We start from the raw sequence: 19,534 nt of genomic DNA on the forward strand, positions 1-19,534 counted from the left end.
GAAGTCAATTATAAGTCAATAGCATCATAACATTTTAAGTAACGTTTGGATATTAAACACACAGTGTATATTTTCCTCGTATGAACACATAAAATCATTACAATACACCAATATCGCTGAATCAGTGGGAGCCCTGGGCTTGTTTTCCTGCAACAACACCTTCCCATCGAGGGGTGATGGGAGACAGCGATACTGGAAGAGGGTTGATTGTGTCCAGTCTATTCTGCAATTTAGTTTTCGTTGCATTCATTGCAGAAAACTCCACTTCACAGAGATATGATGTTGAAAATGGAAGCAACGTTTTCAGTCCTTTTGTGGCTATCTCAGGATATTCAGCCTTGACTTTGATCCAGAATGCTGGCAGAAATGTTATGTCACACATACTTTTTAGCCCACCGTCATTTGCAAGCTCAAGGAGTTGATCTTTTTCCCGTGCTGACATGGATGATTCATCAGGGACATTCACAAATGGGTCACGGACCCATTCCTTTGCACGTCTTGGGTCACTGATGACCTCGCGTGCGTTCAAGTTCAACAGTGGGCATGACAGGGAATGAGGAAAGGTGCAGCTGACTCGTATCGTTTCATATCACCAAATCATATTATTTCCTTGCGGCCCAGTAGCACATGCTTTGTGGCCTGGTACTGGTCCACAGCCCGGTGGTTGGGGACCACTGCAGTACAACTATAAGTTACGAAAAAAAGCACAAAAAATGCAACATAACTTCCTGATTTTTGAACAAAGTTCATCGACTAAAAGGGTGGGACCTATACAGACGGGTCGGCTTGCACCTGAACTGGAGGGGGACTAATATCCAAGTGGGAAGGTTTGTTAATGCTGCATGGTGGGGTTTAAGCTAGCATTGCAGGGGGATGGGAACCAGAGTGCCAGGACAGTTAGTAGAGAGGTTGTAGAGACTGATGTTGGTAAGATCTCAGATAAAGACAGGAATCAAAAGGTTGAGCACGGTGAACTAGTGCGTATATTTCAATACAAGAAGTATTGCAGGAAAGGCGGATGAGCTCAGGGCAAGCATCAATACTGTACCTGGAATTATGATGTTGTAACTATTAGTGAGATTTGGTTGCAGGAGGGACAGGACTGGCAGCTCAATATTCTCGAGCTCTTTATTTTTCAAAGTAAATCTGCAGTGAGATAGGTCTGGTCCACGGGTTGAGATTCTAAATTGGAGAAAGACCAATTTTGATGGTATCAGAAATGATCTAGCTAGTGTGGATTGGGACAGGCTGGTTCCTTGCAATGGTGTACTTGCAAAGTGAGAGGCCTTCAAAAGTGAAGTTCTAAGAGTACAAACCATGTATGTGCCTGTCAGAATAAAAGGAAAAGATAACAAGTGTAGGGAACCTTGGTTTTCAAGAAATATTGAAGCATTGGTTAAGAGAAAAAATACAAATGTGTAACAGGTATAGGCAAGTAGGAACAAGCGCAGGAGAGGTACTGGATGACTGGAGGATAGCCAATGTTGTTCTGCTGTTTAAAAAAAAATGCCCTAAACAGAAACCAGGAAGTTATAGGCCAGTGAGTCTGACTTCAGTGGGAAAGTTATTGGAAGGTGTTCTAAGGAACCAGATATATAAATATTTAGATAGACATGGACTGCCTAGGTATAGTCAGCATGGCTTCATGCATTGTAGGTTATGTCTAACCAAACTTATAGAGTTTTACAAGGAAGTTACCAGGAAAGTGGATGAAGGCAAGGCAGTGGATGTTGCCAACATGGAATTTAGCAAGGTGTGTGACAAGGGCCCGCATGTGAGGCTGGTCAAGAAGGTTCGGTCTCTTGGCATTTAGGATGAAGTAGTAACTTGGATTACATATTGGCTTTGTGGGAGAAGCTAGGGAGAGGTAGGAGAGAGTTACCTCTCCGACTGGGGACTTGTGACTCGTGGTGTGCCATAGGGATCAGTGTTGGGTCCTTTGTTTATTATCTGTAATCAACAATCTGGATAATAATGTGGTTAACTGGATCAGCGAATTTGCAGATGGCATCAAGATTGAGGGTGTAGTGGATTTGAGGAAGGCTGTCGTGACTTGCAGAGGAACCTGGATCAGCTGGAAAAATGGGCTGAAAAATAGCGGATGAAATTTAATGCGAGATTTTGTACTTTAGTAGGACCAACCAGGGTAGGTCTTACACAGTGAACAGTAGGGGACTGAGGAATGTGTTAGAACAAAGGGAGTGGGGAATACAGGTCCATAATTCATTGAAAGTGGTGTCACATGTAGATAGGATTGCAAAGAAAGCTTTTGGCACATTGGCCTTCATAAATCAATGTGTTGAGCACAGGAGATGGGATGTTGTGTTGAAGTTGTATACGACTTTGGTGAGGCCTAACTTGGACTATTGTGTACAGTTTTGGTCATCTACTTACATGAAAGATGTAAACAAGGTTGAAAGAGAGCAAAGAAAATTTACAAAGATGTTGCTGGGTCTGGAGGACCTGAATTAGAAGGAAAGATTGAATAGGTTAGGATGATTGAGAGGAGATTTGGTAGGGGTATGCAAAATTGAGGGGTATAGATAGGGTAAATGCAAGCAGACTTTTTCCACTGACGTTGGGTTGAACTTCAACCAGAGGTCATGGGTTAAGGGTGAAAACTGAAGGGTTTAAGGGGAACATGAAAGGAAACCTCTTCACCCAGAGGGCTGTGCGAGTGTGGAATGAGCTGCCAACACAAGTGGTGCAGCCAAGCTTGATTTCATCATTTAAGAGAAGTTTGGATAGGTACATAGATGGTAGGGATATGGAGCAGGTTGTTGGGAGTAGGTAGTTTAAATGGTTTTGGCATGGACTAGATGGGCTGAAGGGCCTGCTTCTGTGTAGTACTTCTCTATAGCTATGACTAATGAAGGCAACCATGCCATATGCCTTCCTTGCCACTTTATCAACTTGTGTAGTCCCTTTCTGGAAGCAGTGACTTGCACCCTAAGATCCCTTTACACATCAGCACTTATAGGGGTTCAGCTGTTAACAGTGTATAGGCCTTTTACACTTGATCTCCCACTTTACATTTTACTGGTATAAACTCCATCTGCCATTTCTCCACCCATTTATGCAACTAAACTATATCTTGCTGTATCTATCGGCAGTTTTCAATGCGATCCAGAATACTACCAAACTTAGAACCCACCCATCTATATTTACATCTATGTCATTTACATATGTTACAAACAGCAGAAGTCCCAGTGTAGATCCGTGCAGAACATCACTAGTTATAGATTGTCAGCTAGAATAAATCCCATTGACTGCTACCCTTTCTTTTCTATGGGCAAACCAATTATTTATTACTAATTTTTTATTGCAACAGCAACAAATTACATTCAATACAACAGTTGCCAATTACATTTTGACTGTTTAACCCAGCCACCCCCCAACCTTCATCACCATCCCCCCTCCACCCCTCTCTCCCTGCCCAACCTTTCTCCTCCACCAACCAACTGTGCAGTGCATACACAGACAACGCATTCCTATCTTAACAAAAGATCTTTCAAGTTAGATATCAAATTTGTCCACATTAAGGTTGTGTTTGGTCGTGCATCATTTACTCTTGCTGATGAAAGTTCCAGGTAAGAAATATCCAAAAAGCTCTGAAGCCAGTGAGTATTTGAAATATCACGGGGAGGTTTCCAACGCTGGACTACAATCTTCTTAGCTGCAGTCAGGCCTGCCAGCCAGACTTTGCGTGTTTTTCCCGTAAGGGAAAGGTGGGAGTCATCATTTAGAAGGTGTACAGCGGGGTCCATTGGTAATTGTACCCCCGTTAGTTCTGTAAGAGTACTGATAACCTTCCCCCACAAACTAAAAACCCCTGGACATTCCCATACAACATTTATAAAAGAGCTGATGGTTCCGTAGGGGCAAAATGAGCAATATGGGTCAGGAACCAATCCCATTTGATGTCTAATTCTCATTGTTAAATATGCTCTATGACAAAATTTCAAGTGTATATTCCGATGATTTGGGTTTTTCGAAGCACCGGCAGCATTATCCCAAATCGCATCCCAGTCTAAGTCTTGTCCCAATTCAGATATGTCCCTATCCCAGGCTTTCATTCCTGATGTAGGCATATATTTCTGGGAGTTTAATTTATCATAGATATATGACACTATCTGTCCTGGAGCACTCTGTATCCAAGTTAAAATGGGGTGGTCCTTTAAATCTGACCCCCAGGGAACGCCATAGGCTTTACAAGCTGATCTTACTCTAAAGTAGAAGAAAAGAGAGTGTTTATCAATATTATATTGAGATACCAGTTCTTGAAAACTAAGGATAGTACTTGCCCCATTAATATCTTGTAGAGTAGTAATACTTTTATCCTCCCAAGTTCTGTTAGTGAATGATTTCCCCTCAGATAGAAGATGATTATTGTTCCATAATGGAGATGATTTGCACCATACTCTTTTATAATTTTAGGAATTTTTCTGCTGCTCTGAACACTTGTAGCATATGGGTTAAAATTGGACTGTAATACAAATCACATCTTTTGGTAGACATAACTATAAGGAGAAAGTCCTTCAGCCTTATTGCTGCTATTAGCTCTTGTTCTATATTTTTCCGTGATGAAACTTTGTCCTCCTCCATTCAGTAACTGAGACTTTTTAATAGAAATGCCCAGTGATACAATTTGAAATTTGGACATGCCAATCCCCCGTCTGACTTTTTGAATTGTAGAGCTGACCACTTTATATTGGGTTGTTTACCGTTCCAAACATAGCATCGTAGTAAGGAGTCCAGTTTTTGCCAATATCCTGCTGGAGGCGCAAGTGGGATCATTGAGCTGATAAAATTAATGCGGGGTAAGATGTTCATTTTAACGGCCGACATATAGGCTGGGACTGATGCTGGCAGGTGTCTACATCTATTAACATCTTCTATTTTTTTTTCAAAATTAAAGAGTAATTTGTTTTAGCCACAGATGATAGGGAAGTATTAACTTTAATACCCAAGTAGAGGACCTCATTTGTAACCTTAATCTGGGGAGGGAGAGACACCTTACTTTTATCCATATTAATCAGCATCAGTGCTGATTTTGGGTAAACCAGTTCTGAATCCAATCAGCCAATTCATCATGGATTTCATGCATTTTAATCTTCTGGATGAGATTCTCATGATGAACCTTGTCAAAATCTTGCTAAAATCCATACAGACACCAAGCACAGGTCTACGTCATCTAATCACCTTCATTACCTCCACAAAAATCTCAATCAAATTAGTGAGACATGCTTTGCTCCACATAAAGACATGCAGTGTTCCTAATAAGGCTATAGCTTTCCAAATGCAAATAAATCCTATCCCTCAGGTCTTCTCTATATCAATGTTCTTTAAGAGACCTAACACCACTTTGTTCTTTTCCTTAAAAATGTGCTGCATGTTAGCATACTCCAGCTGATCTCTTTATTCTCCATGTCCTCCTCCTTGGATACAATGTACCTGTTTAGGACCTTACACATGTCCTCCACATCCAAGCACATTTTCCCTACTTTATCTGGCTTCTTTATGGTCATTAAGGGCTCTTTTATTTTAGCTTCCTAAACTTTGCATACATTTCCTTTTCCTCCTTGACTAAATTCACCATCTCTTGACATTCAAAGTTCCTTGATCTCACCATCCTTGTCCTTCCTTCTTCCTGGAACATACCTGACTGTACTCTATGCAGTTGGTCATTAAATCCTCTCCACATGTTAGATATGGAATTGTCCACAAACAACTGTTCCCCATTGCCCTCCCTAGTTCCTATCTAATACTCATAATTTATCCTGCTCCAATTTATTGCTCCACAGCAAGGTCCATACTTATTCTTATCAATAACTATCTTAAATTTTAAAGAGTTCTCATCATTGTACCTTAACTGTTCTCTTACTGAAGTGTCAGTCATCTGGCTCATTACTCAAAATCAGTCCAGTATGCCTCTTCCCATTGTTGGACTATCTACATATTAATTTAAGAAACCCTCCTCGATGCACATACAAATTCTGCCGTGTCTAAACTTGCACTAAGAAGGTCCTATAAATATTAGGAAAGTTGAAGTCATAGATGATAACAGTCCTTTTTTTAAAAGCACCTTTCTGTAATTGGCCTTCATATCTATTCCTCAATTCCCCAGTGTCTGTTGGGGGGTTTGTTGTATCATCTCATCAGAGTGGTTGCATTTTTCTTAACTTTGAGTTCTACCCAAATAGACTCGGTGAACGAGCCCTCCATATGTCGTCTCTGAGGGGACCTGAGATATCGTCCCTGATCACCAACTTTTTATCTTTTCTGTCTTTTCTAAAACAGTGCAACCCTGGGACATTAAGCATCCATTCCTGTCCCTTCTCTCAACCAAGTCTCTGTTATGGCCACAACATCATAGTTCCATGTATTGCTCCGTACTCTTAATTTCATCACCCTTATTTATAATGCTCCTTGCACTAAAATACACATGATTAGAAAGATGAATTTCTCCACTGCTTGTATTATTAGTGATATTCCAAAATATTTATGACAATGAGGGGTATTATGCAATGCTGTTTCACTTGCATCAGCCATTTAATTTTAGATTATACTGAGCAACACATTAGAATGCTTGGATTTATTTAATAAATGGAACCCATAGCACATGTAGGGCTATGAAATTACTATTGATTTGGCTGTTCAAAGATTGTGACAAGTATAGAACCTTCATCCTTCTGTCACAACATTCTCATTTCTCCATGACTACATATATATATTGGAGGATTCATACATGTACATTTGGACATCAAGTAGTGGTTACCATTTGTATCATAATTCAGAATCTATTGGCATTCAAGTTATTCAAATTGAAACAGTTGTGTGGTGAGCACACAGGCTGTGTGGTGATGCATTGCCATAAATATAAATGGAACGTTTAGGCTGGTTGAGATGGGAGTTAGACAGGAAGCTTATATTTTACACAGTGTCGCTTGTGAATGGACTACAGGACTGAGTAAGATTATGACCAGTCTAGGTCGTTTCCTACAATATCACTGTCGCTTTAATTAATTTTCACTATTCACTGTTTAAATGGTTTTCCATTCTTCACAATTTTTTCAGACATCCTTCCCGTTCTATTATGACAGCACAAATCTCTTTCATTTGTAATTATTTAAAAGAGATACAGTGCCTAAGAAGTATTCAGCTCCTCCCTTCCCGCCTCCTTGGAAATTTTCATGTTTTATTGTTTTACAACATTGAATCAAAGTGGATTTAATTTGGCTTTTTTGACACTGATCAACAGAAAAGACTTGTGACAATTGAAAACAAATTTTTATAAATTTATTACAGTTATTAAAGACATAACTGATAGCATAATTACTCACTCCCTTCAAGTCAGTATTTAGCAGATACACCTTTGGCAGCAATTACAGCCTTGAATTTGTGTGGATTGGTCTCTATCAGCTTTGCACATCTGGACACTGCAATTTTTCCTCATTCTTTTTTACCAAACTGCTCAAGCTCTGTCAGATTGCATGGGGATCGTGAGTGAACAGCCTCTTTCAAGTTCAGCCACAAATTCTCAATCGGATTGAGGTCTGGACTCTGACTTGGCCACTACAGGACATTAACCTTCTTGTTTTTAAGCCATTGCTGTGTAGCTTTGGCTATATGCTTGGGGTCATTGTCTCGCTGGAAAACAAATCTTCTTCCAAGTCACAATTCTTTTGCAGACCACATCAGGGTTTCCTCTAGGATTTTGCTGTATTTTGCTGCATTCATTTTACCCTCCACCTTCACAAGCCTTCCAGGGCCTGCTGCAGTGAAGCATCCCCACAGCATGATGCAGCCACCACCATGCTTCATGGTAGGAATGGTATGTTTTTGATGATAAGTGGCATTTGGCTTAAGCCAAACATGGGGTTTGGTCTGATGGCAAAAAAGCTCAATTTTTGTTTCATCAAGAATTGAATTGACTTTATTTCTTGCATCCTTCACATACATGAGGAGTAAAAATCTTTACATTACATCTCCGTCTAAATGTGCAATGTGCAATCATATTAATTTATAATAAATAGAACAGTCAATGTAACATAGAAATGCACTCAAATGAGTGTGAGTTAATCAGTCTGATGGCCTGGTGGAAGAAGCTGTCCTGGAGCCTGTTGGTTCTGTCCTTTATGCTGCAGTATCGTTTTCTGGATGGTAGCAGCTGGAATGTATTATGGTTGGGATGACTCGGGTCTCCAATGATCCTATGGCCCTTTTTACACACCTGTCCTTGTAAATGTCCTGAATCATGGGAAGTTCACAACTACAGATGCACTGGGCTGTCCACACCACTCTCTGCAGAGTCCTGCGATTAAGGGAAATACAGTTCCCATACCAGGCAGTGATGCAGCCAGTCAGGATGCTCTCAATTGTGCCTCTGTAGAAAGTTCTTAGGATTTGGGGGCCCATACCAAACTTCCTCAACTGTCTGAGGTGAAAGAGGCCATAGCACCTTCTAGCTGATTTCAGAGTCTCCCACATGCCTTCTGGCAAACTCTAGACAAGATTTCATGTGATTTTGTTTTTTTTAGCAGTGTCTTTCTCTTTGCCACTCGCCCATAAAACTGTGACTGGTGAAGTACCCGGGCAACATTTGTTGTATGCGCAGTCTTTCCCATCTCAGCCACTGAAGCTTGTAACTCCTCCAGGTCTCTTGGCGGCCTCCCTCACTATTCCCCTTCTTGCACACTCACTCAGTTTTTGAAGCCTGCCTGCTCTAAGCAGATTTCCAGCTGTGCCATATTCTTTCCATTTCTTGTTGATTGACTTAACTGCACTCCAAGTTCCACCTGAGATTTAGAAGCATGGGAGTCCAGCGTTACACACCAAACTCCACGAGTTCTTTGTCTGCTGCTGGGAACAAGGTAAACTACCACAGGACCTCCGTGATGTAGTCATCATCGCCCTGTATAAGAACAAGGGGGAAAAGTCTGAGTGCTCCAACTACCAGGGGATAACTCTTCTCTCTATCGCAGGAAAAATCCTCGCAAGAGTACTCCTGAACAGACTGGTGGCCATCATTGCAGAAGAACACCTCCCAGAGAGCCAGTGTGTCTTCGGAGCCAACAGGAGCACCACCAACATGGTATTTGTTCTCAGGCAGCTCCAAGAGAAATGTAGGGAACAGAACAAGGGATTGTACGTGACGTTTGTCAACCTTACCAAAGTGTTCAACACCATGAGCAGGAATGTCTGTGGTAAATCACGGAACAACTGGGATGCCCCCCAGAGTTCCTCAGCATGGTCATCCAGCTACATGAAGATCAGAGTGGCCAAGTCAGACACAACAACGACCTCTCAGAACCCTTCCCAATAGGCAATGGAGTAAAGCAAGGCTGCATTCTTGTGCCGATTCTCTTCAGCATCTTCAGCATGATGCTCGAAAGGGCCACAGAAGACCTTGAAGATGAGGATGGTGTCTACATCCAATACCGCACCAATGGCAGCCTGTTCAACCTGAGGCGACTACAGTCCCACACCAAGACATTGGAGTAACTCATCTGAGAGCTACTCTTCGCCGATGATGCTGCCCTTGTTGCCCACACAGACACAGCCCTGCAGCGTATAACATCCTGCTTCGCAGAGGCTGCCAAGCTCTTCAGACTGGAAGTCAGCTTGAAGGAGACAAGTTCTCCATCAGTCCGCATCTCAGGAAGATTACCACCCTCCCCGCATCACCATCGGTGAGGTACAGCTGAAGATAGTCCACCAGTTCAGCTACCTGGGGTGCACCATCGGGTCAGATGCCAAGATCGACAAACAGATTGACAACAGACTGGCAAAGGCAAACAGCACATTCGGCAGGCTGTGCAACAGAGTCTGGAACAACAAGCATTTGAAGAAAGGCACAAAGATCGGCGTGTACAGAGCCGTTGTACTGACCACCCTCCTGTACAGCTCCGAGTCGTGGGTCACCTACCGTCACCACCTATGACTCCTTGAGCGTTTCCACCAGCGCTGCCTCCGCACCATCCTCAACATCCACTGGAGTGACTTCGTCACCAACGTCGACGTCCTCGAACAGGCGGAGGTCACCAGCGTTGAGGCCATGCTGTTGAAGACAGAGCTACGCTGGGTAGGGTACGTCTCCAGGATGGAAGGTCATCGCCTGCCCAAGATTGTGCTGTATGGTGAACTCTCCACTGGTCACCATGACAGAGGGGCACCGAAGAAGAGGTACAAGGACTCTCTGAAGAAATCCCTTGGTGCCTGTCACATTGACCATTGCCAGTGGTCTAATCTAGTCTCCGATTGTGAGGCCTGGTGACACACTATTCACCAGTCTGTCTCCTCCTTTGAGAATGCACGCAGGGCTGGCATTGAGGATAAAAGGAGAAGGAGGAAGAACCGTGACACAGCAGCACCAAACCCAGAACAGAATTTCCCTTGCAGCCGCTGTGGTCAGACCTGCCTGTCCTGTATTGGCCTTGTCAGCCACCAGCGAGCCTGCAGCAGACATGGGCAGTCCCCTTCCTAAATCTTGGTTCGCTAAGCCAAGCCATGATGATGATGATGACTCCAAGGGATATTTAGTGCAATTTTCTTCAACCATCTCCTGACTTGTGCTTTTCTATAACCTTTTCTCAGAGTTGCTTCGAATGTTCTTTTGTCTTCATGGTGTAGCTTTTGCTGGGACACTGACTCTCGAGCAGATGGACCACCTTCTTCTGCCTTTTAACGGCGGTTAGCAGTCCATCACCATCAGGTGCATTACCCTCACCGACTGGGCTGGAGTGTGGTGGAGAGAGTTGGGAAAATAAAACCCTGACTACTACTTTAGCAAATGAAAACCAAATTACCCCCAAAAGCCCTATAGATTGTAAATGATGAAAGACAACATTTTGAATTAAATTAAAGTTACTTCCATAACTTAGTGTTTAAATGAAAACTTCCAACCTCTGAAGACAACAGTGCAGCCTGCATTTGCTTTCTTTCAACCTAATATGCTTCACATTGTGAAATAATAGGTTCAACTGTTTCATAATGATGACAAAATCTACAAACCCCAGAGTGATGTTTTCCAACAAGATAAAAGGAATAATTAAGCATAGTAAGCCCAATTCTAAGTCGAGTCAATATAATTCCTTCCCTTCTTGTTTTACCCCTTCTCCCGTCAATCCAACAGTCTTATGTGTTCTGTAAAGGTGTTCCCTTGTGCCTAGTTTCCCACAGGTCTCACCGTAATTCTCTCATTCCTAGCCTCGCCAACCTAGCTTCTGATTTACTATGTGGAAGGTCTATATCCACAGATGAACCTTTAACAGCTTTTTTTAGCCAAACAATTAACCCGCACATACCCCTCAACACTGCTGTGCAGGGACCCTTAATAAGAGGATATGCAAACCAATACTTTGACTATGAAATAAAGTTGCAATAGGTTCCAGCAGTAAATCTGACCTGCTTTAAGATTAATCAAAACTGAAAAAGAATCTGAACAGCTAACAAATTTGCAAGGACAAGTTTCCTCCACCCACTTTAAGCCCAAAATGATGGCGACCAATTCTGCTGTATATACTGATAGATGGTTAGTAAGACATTTCTTTATTGTACTTGTAACTTGGGCACAAAAACAGCCATACCAACATTCCCAGTTAAATTATCTTTTGATCCATCAGCAAAAATGGTTAAAATATCACAATAATTTTCCTTAACATATTGATGAACCAACAGACTCTCAGACATATCAGAATCCTTGGACTTCATTGAATCATGCAACCTAAAATCAGCTAAAGAAATTGGAAAAATCCAAGGTCGGCAGTTGGACCTTCCAGATACAGGTGTTTTTTTTCTACAATTAATTGAAACACCTTGACTGCACACGGGTGATCTGCATTTAACTAATTATGTGACTTCTAAAACCAACTGGCTGCACCAGCGATGATTTGGTGTGTCATGTTAAAGGGGGTAAATACTTAATTTGCGTTTTATATTTGTAATTAATTTTGGTCACTTTGTAGAGATCTGTTTTCACTTTGGCATGAATGAGCCTTTTTCTGTTGATCAGAGTTTAAAAAAAAATCCAAATTAATGTGATTCAATGTTGTAAAACAGTAAGACATGAAAACTTCCAAGGGGGAGTGAATACTTTTTATAGGCACTGAATGTGCAGTATGTGCACAGTGTACGGGATTGCATTATTTTGTCCATTTCCGCTTTACAGTTTTGCCAAAATCAATGGATTTGTTTTGGGGCATATGTTATTGTCAGCTGGCCGGTGGCATTGTGGTATCCACACCGGACTTCGAGGGTTCAAATCCGGCCGGTTCCTTGCACACTTGCCATCAATGAGCAACGAGCTAGCAAATGGCTTCGTAAAAATAAAAACACAACAACAACAGACAAAATGCTAAAGGAATAGCAAGGTTGCTGCCTGATGCGCCTCCAGGCGTGTTATTGTTACTTCCATGCAGAAATGCTAAATCTAAATGCTAAGTTCCAGACATCGCCAGATTTCCTCTAGTTCCTGCTGAACATTAAAATGTAGAACACACACAAAACGCAGGAAGGACTCAGCAGGTCAGGCAGCATCATTGAAAATGAATAAACAGTCGCCGTTATGGGCTGAAAACCTGCATCAGAAAGGTGGAAGAAGTGAGAATAAAAAAAACTGGCAGGAAGGACAAGTTACAAGCTGTTAGGTGAAGCCAGGTGGGTCGGGGTAGAGGGATGAAGTAAGAAGCTGGGAAGTGATGTGGAAAAGGCAAAAGGCTGGAGAGGAAGGAATCTTGTAGGAGAGGAGAATAGACCATGAATGAAAGGGAAGAAGGAAGAGCACTGGGGGAGGTAATAGCAGGAGAGGCGATGAGGTTAGAGGCCAGAGTGGGGAGTAGAAGAAGCGGGGGGGGGGAAGGATAACGAAAGGAGAAATTGAAGTTCATGCCATCAGGTTGGAGGCTACACAGACAGGATATAAGTTGTTGCTCTTCCACCCTGAGGGTGGCCTCATTGTCACAGAAGAGGAGGCCATGAACCAGCTGGAAATGGGGATAAGAATTTAATGGTTGACCGCCTGGAAATTCCGCTTTTTGCTGATGGAGCAGAGGTGCTCAACGAAGCGGTCTCCCGGTTTCTGTCAGTTCTCACCAATGTAGAGGAGGCCACATAGAGAGCAATGGATAGAGTAGGCAAGTGTCGCCTCACCTGGAGGGACTGTTTGGGGCCCTGATTTGGAGGTGAATGGGCAGGTGTTGTAGCATTTTTCTATTGATCACTGTTCACCAGTGTCAAAAAAAGGCCAAATTAAATCCACTGTGATTCAGTGTTGTAAGTCAAGAAAACATAAAAACTTCTTTGGGGGGGGGGCAGGGGGCAGGTGAATACTTTCTGTAGGCACGGTAAATATGGCTCAATTATATACTGACCAAAAGAGTTTGAATAAAGCTTATGTTTGTGTCCCCTTGTTCGGCAACTTTGAGCTTTTGGTTGTGAAGGACCAAAGTGAAATACGAATGCAGTTTGACCTAGTTTCTAAAGGGCATAAATTCATAGCACGGAATTGGAAGTCTGATCCTGATACAGCACAACAGTGGTTGGTCTGGGAAACAAAACAGTTACACTGATGCAGGAAGGGGTTGTTGGCTTGACAATCTGTTGGAACAGTACAAGAAGAGCTTTATCCTGAATTTTCCTCACAATGAAAAGCTGAATTGGACCTCAAATGCTTCTGATTCTTGTTCAAAAAGGGTGGTTGGTATGTTATTCTCTCTAGTGCTTTTATACGTCAAAATGATTAGCACGGCAAAGTGCAGCATTAACCCCCGGTCAGTTACAGAGTTTCTAGTTATATTTATTTCCCTTGTTTCTGCAAGCCATTAAGTACCTTTTTGTTTAATACTAGAGAGCCATTAGGTGTTTGTATGAAAAACATGTTTTCATTTAGTTATCTAAAATAGTCTACTTATTGAAATATTGAATACTGATAGTAAGTACTTATATTTTAATATTTGCATTTAAAGGTGCACCAACCGAGAAGTTCCGTTTTTCAACAAAAATGACTTTGATTTTAGGGGTTCTGTTCCTTAAAAAAAAATCTTTTCTTCCGCCGTGGATGTTATGCGGGATTGATTTAACACTTTTATGAGTAAACCACTTTGTTATTCTACAGGTTGAGAGTCTATCTCGTGCTGAGTCACCAAGGATACTGTCCCCTTACTCCGCAACTCTGAGCTTGTGCCAAGTTACTTAGAATATACCCATTTTAATAGTTGGCTCTGTGGATTTGAGGAGGTATTTTCAAAATTTATGTCCTGATTTTTATTTTTAAAATAAAGTTTTCCAGTTTTCCATTTCTTATTCTTACACCACTGTGGGGCAAAAGTCGCTTCAAGAATTGTAGCAACTCAGGAAGGCAACGTTTCTTGGATCCAGCTTGTTTTTACTCCATAGTTTCCCTGGACAACCATGTATAATTTGTGAGTGATCTGCTGCCAGGAGTTCTATTGTGGGATGGTTGGCCCTGAATTTGCACCTTATTATGTTTTAACACTTTTTCATTACCTCTCCATGTAGGAGTTTGCTTAGCACTTTTTGTGGAAGTAAGATCGTTGCTAGATGGTTGACTATGTTTGTAAAAGTTTCATTGTGCCCTAGATTATAGTTTCAAATTAAATTACTTTGTGGCTTTCCACAGCTTTGGGAAACCAAATGAACACAAAGACAAGATACTTAATGAGTGATTTGATTTTTCTGGTCATTTGTCATTAATTCTACATAGATGCTTTTGTTTTATTGTTGCTCTGAACCATTATCAGCTAAATTGTTAAATTCAAAATAAAATATTGTATAAGCTTATGCTTGTTAAGTTATTGTCCCTTTCCCTCCACAGATGCCACTTGACTTAGTGAGTTCCTCCAGCAATTTGTTTTTTTTAAAATTTTGTCTGTCCAGTCCCTTGTGTCTCCAAGTGAAGCAAAAGCATAGCTATGCATTTTAGATTAGAATGATATGAACATTGGTGTTTTATATCGAATGTATATTCTTCTCATTTTGGTGTGTCAAATTGCTTACTTTTGTGTCTTTGTCCTGGCATTGATTATCTTTACAGATTTTTAAGGTCTTGTTGTACTTGTCATGTTCACACGGTTGGAGTAGTCTACTGACAAATAATTTGTAGTTAACTACTGCGAAGAACTACCTCTGCATGTTATAATTTCTTTCCCTTAAGTAGATAGACAGCATTAATTACTATCCTGTGTTAAGAAATAATTCTTGGTGTCTTTGTGTTCTACAGATAAGATGACTGATGCAAACTGATGTATAACTGAGATTTATGTTTGCAGAATATTGTATCGTCCTGCTGAAAGACATATCTTACTTGCTATGTCATTAAACCATTCCGTTATGACTTTACATTTATAGAATTTAATTTGAATTTTCACACACTGAACTGTTCATGCTTGTAGGTTGAAAATGTCCGTTTGCTGGATGGAGTCTTATTGAAGAAGGCATCAGTTGGTTCCCTGTATTTAACAGCAACACACTTAATTTTTGTGGAAAATGTGTCTGAATCACAGAAGGAAACCTGGGTAGGTTATGTTCAGCTATTTAATGTTTTCTGTATTATACTCATTTGGATATTTATCACAAGCTGGATGAAATTGTATTCACCTGCTTTCATGTTGGTGTATCCAGTCTTAGGTAGAGAATCAATGATATTGGCTTCTCGTTCCTTACTTTGTCCATTATCTTTGTCCCTTGAGGATCCATCATTGACTCCCTTCTAGTTTTGTTTAAACTATTAGCTTTATTTGTTACGTGTACATCAAACTGTTTTGTGTCAAATCAAATCAGCGAAGATTGTACGGGGCAGCCTGCAGTTGTTGCCATGTTTCCAGTGCCAACAAGCATGCCCACGATTCACTAACCCAACTGCCTGTTTTTGGAGTGTGTAGGAAACCAGAGCACCCAAAGGAAACCCACATGGGTGGGGGAAGGATGTACAATCTTCTCACAGACAGCAGTGGGAATCAAATCCCGATCTTACAGCAGGGGGAATTGAATCCAAATCTTACAGCTGATTGCTGTAAAGCATTGTGCTAACTTTGCACGTTGTCTTTTGGTAACAGCAGTCTAAACACAACAAAATGTACACACTGAAAATGACTATACAATTTACAGTGTTAATATGGTATTTGATGCAAAACTGCTTTCATCGGTGGTTAGGGGAGCAGAGAAGGTTATTGGGGTCTCCCTACCTTCTGTCCAAGACTTCTTTCAGAGTCGATGCCTCCAGAAGACACGGTACATCATTAAAGACCCCTCACACCTTCTCCATGAACTGTTTGTTCTTCTGCCATCAGGCAAACGTTACAGGAGCATCAAAACTAAAACCACAAGGCTACTAAACAGCTTCCTCCCACAGGCAGTCAGACTGCTAAATAGCTGCTCTACCTGACTCTGCTTTGGACACTTTTAACTTGCACTGGACACTTATAACTTGATTTTAACTGACATGTGGCTGTTTGTTTTACTATTTATTGTTATGTTTATTATTTAGTGTTGCGTTTGTTATGTTATGATTGCACTGCTCCTGGGAAACGCTGTCTCATTCTGCCCTGCAGAGCTGATGTACGGTTAGAATGACAATAAAGTTTTCTGAATCTTTGAATCTTTGAACAATGTTATTTAGCTAAGCCTTTGCCTTAGATTTGCCTTATCTGTTGTTAAGACTCTTTTCCATGCCCTTGTTATCACAAGACCTGAACTATTCAAATACAAACCTGGCCATCCTTCCTCACTTTACTCTTGGAAGCAGTATCTTCTGCATTTCAGCTGTCGGTGTGCTGACATGCCAGTTCAATTCGCCCCGCGCCTTAAGGCTTAATGATTATTGATTCCTGGTTAATCGTTGCCTTGATTTAAAAATTATGCTTGCTTTCAAATCCTTCCATCGTTGACCTCTTTACTCTGTAATCTCTTGCATTCCTTTAGTTCTTCAAGGTAGCTGCATTTCTCAACTTTACTTCACTTGTATCGGAGCAGGCAAATCTCAGTTCACTCAAAATGATATTCTGCAGAAAGATGACTGTTTCACCTTGCACTGCTCATCATATAGAATCAGGTTTATTGTCACTGATACATGTCGTGGAATTTGTTGTATTACGGCAGCAGTATTGTGCAAGGACCTAAAATAATGCATTACCACAACAGTGCAAAAAGGAAGGAATAATGAGGTGGTGTTCATCGGTTCATGGACTGTTCAGAAATTTGATGACAGAGGGGAGGAAGCTGTTCCTACCTTGTTGAGTGTGAGTCTTCAGGCTCCTGCACCTTCTCCCTGATAGTAATGAGAAGAGGCCATTTCCCAGATGGTGCTTTCTTTTGAGACACTGCCCCAATGCAATGCCCTTGATGGTAGGGAGTGTTGTGACTGTGATGGCATTGGCTGAATCTACAACCCACTGCAGCATCTTGCGATCACTAAAGACTCTTGCAAATTTCTAGAGATGTACATCTTTAGTGACATACCAAATTTACTACCACTCCTCATGAAGTGTGTCTTTGTGATTGCATCAGAGTGTTGGGCTCGGACAGATCCTTTGAGAGTTTTGACACCAAGAATTTGAAGCTGCTCACCCTTTCCACTACTGGCCCCTCAGTGAGGACTGGATGGGGGAGCCTTGACATACATTCTGTCCACGTATGTAAACTTTCACAAGATCTTCTTCAAAAGATGATTCACAAAAATAAAAGCAGAGAATAACCTTGTGATATGGGTTGATAATTTCTTCAGAGGTCATTCTTTCATTATGTGCTGTGTCGTATGACGTGGGTGATTATGGTCTTCCATCTGTCTTTAATCTGAGAAGTTCTGATAAGCTCTTCAAGCTTTTGCCTGTCCATCCCTTGATGTAACTCATGAATGTCATGCGCTGTCAACCACCACTTATTCTTCCATCAGATTTTCCCATCACTGCCAGGTGTTTGTGCTTCTCTTTTCTCAGTACATGTTCCAGAAATTCAAGCTGCCATTTCCTGATTGATGATATCAGCTCTCTTATTCAGGTTTTTCATTTGTTAGTCTGTCCTTGATATTTTCATCATTCTTCTCAGAAACCACATGGCTGTAACTTTGAGTCCTCCCTCACTTTGCTTTGATTTTGTCCAAAATCCCCTTCCATATGTTCAGGTGGAATGCATGTAGGACTGCAACATTCTAACTTTGGTATCCATAGAAATTATGTTATTCTTTAGTACCTTGCTCAAACGCTTGAACGTGCATTTAGTAATCCCAGTCCTCCTAATTTCAATATCAACCCTACCATCAGATATTATCATGCTCCCTAAGTAATTGAACTTCTATGTTTGTTTAATTGTTTTGTTGCCCACTTTCAGTTCATATTTCTTTCTTCTTTGTGTTAACTGTATATTTGGCCTTCTTGCAGTTGATGGTCAATTCTCTCTGCACTTTGGCACTTTATCCAGTATTTTCTGGAGCTTCCCTTTAGAAGTAGCTCTCAGCACAGTGTCGTCCGTGCATTGTAGGTTGTTCAAATTGCATCCACCAATCACCATGCCTGGAATGCTGCTAATTTCTCTTTGAACCTTTCACTATAAAGGTTGAATAGGTCATGAGAGACAACAACACTCTGACTTCCCCCCCCCCCGCCCAATGGACAAAATTTCTTGGCTCATTTTCATATAAGTTGCTGGTGAACACAGCAGGCCAGGCAGCATCACCAGGAAGAGGTACAGTCGACGTTTCGGGCCGAGACCCTTCGTCAGGACTAACTGAAAGGAGAGATAGTAAGATAGTAAGAGATTTGAGAGGGGGAGGGGGGAGATCTGAAATGATAGGAGAAGATAGGAGGGGGAGGGATGGAGCCAAGAGCTGGACAGTTGATTGGCAAAAGGGATAAGAGAGGATCATGGGACAGGAGGTCCGGGGAGAAAGACAAGGGGGGAAGCCCAAAGGATGGGCAAGGGGTTTAGTGAGAGGGACAGAGGGAGAAAAACGAGAAAAAGAAAAAAGAATGTGTGTATATAAATAAATAACAGATGGGGTACGAGGGGGAGCTGGGGCATTAGCGGAAGTTTGAGGTCAATGTTCATGCCATCAGGTTGGAGGCTACCCAGATGGAATATAAGGTGTTGTTCCTCCAACCTGAGTGTGGCTTCATCTTTACAGTAGAGGAGGCCGTGGATAGACATATCAGGATGGGAATGGGACGTGGAATTAAAATATGTTGCCACTGGGAGATCCTGCTTTCTCTGGCAGACAGAGCGTAGGTGTTCAGCGAAACGATCTCCCAGTCTGCGTCAGGTCTCACCAATATATAAAAGGCCACATCGGGAGCACCGGACGCAGTATATCACCCCAGCTGACTCACAGGTGAAGTGTTGCCTCACCTGGAAGGACTGTCTGGGGCCCTGAATGGTGGTAAGGGAGGAAGTGTAAGGGCATGTGTAGCACTTGTTCCGCTTACAAGGATAAGTGCCAGGAGGGAGATTGGTGGGGAGGGATGGGGGGGATGAATGGACAAGGGAGTCGCGTACGGAGCGATCCCTGTGGAAAGCAGAGAGAGGG

At 41.8% G+C, this 19,534-nt stretch overlaps 1 protein-coding gene across 3 annotated transcripts in view; it reads left to right on the forward strand.

The window, feature by feature from the left end:
* Positions 1-19,534, forward strand: part of mtmr7b (myotubularin related protein 7b) — a 116,214-nt gene that overhangs the window by 20,354 nt on the left and 76,326 nt on the right. For all 3 annotated transcript variants that reach the window (XM_063043049.1, XM_063043046.1, XM_063043048.1), the window contains one exon: positions 15,411-15,533. Coding sequence is in view for 2 of the 3 variants with exons in the window: in XM_063043046.1 (XP_062899116.1) it covers positions 15,411-15,533 (123 nt within the window). In the remaining variant the exon portion in view is untranslated. The remainder of the gene's footprint in view (positions 1-15,410; positions 15,534-19,534) is intronic.

Source organism: Mobula hypostoma, chromosome 3 (assembly GCF_963921235.1).
Source record: "Mobula hypostoma chromosome 3, sMobHyp1.1, whole genome shotgun sequence".
In the NCBI taxonomy this organism is placed as follows: Eukaryota; Metazoa; Chordata; class Chondrichthyes; order Myliobatiformes; family Myliobatidae; genus Mobula; species Mobula hypostoma.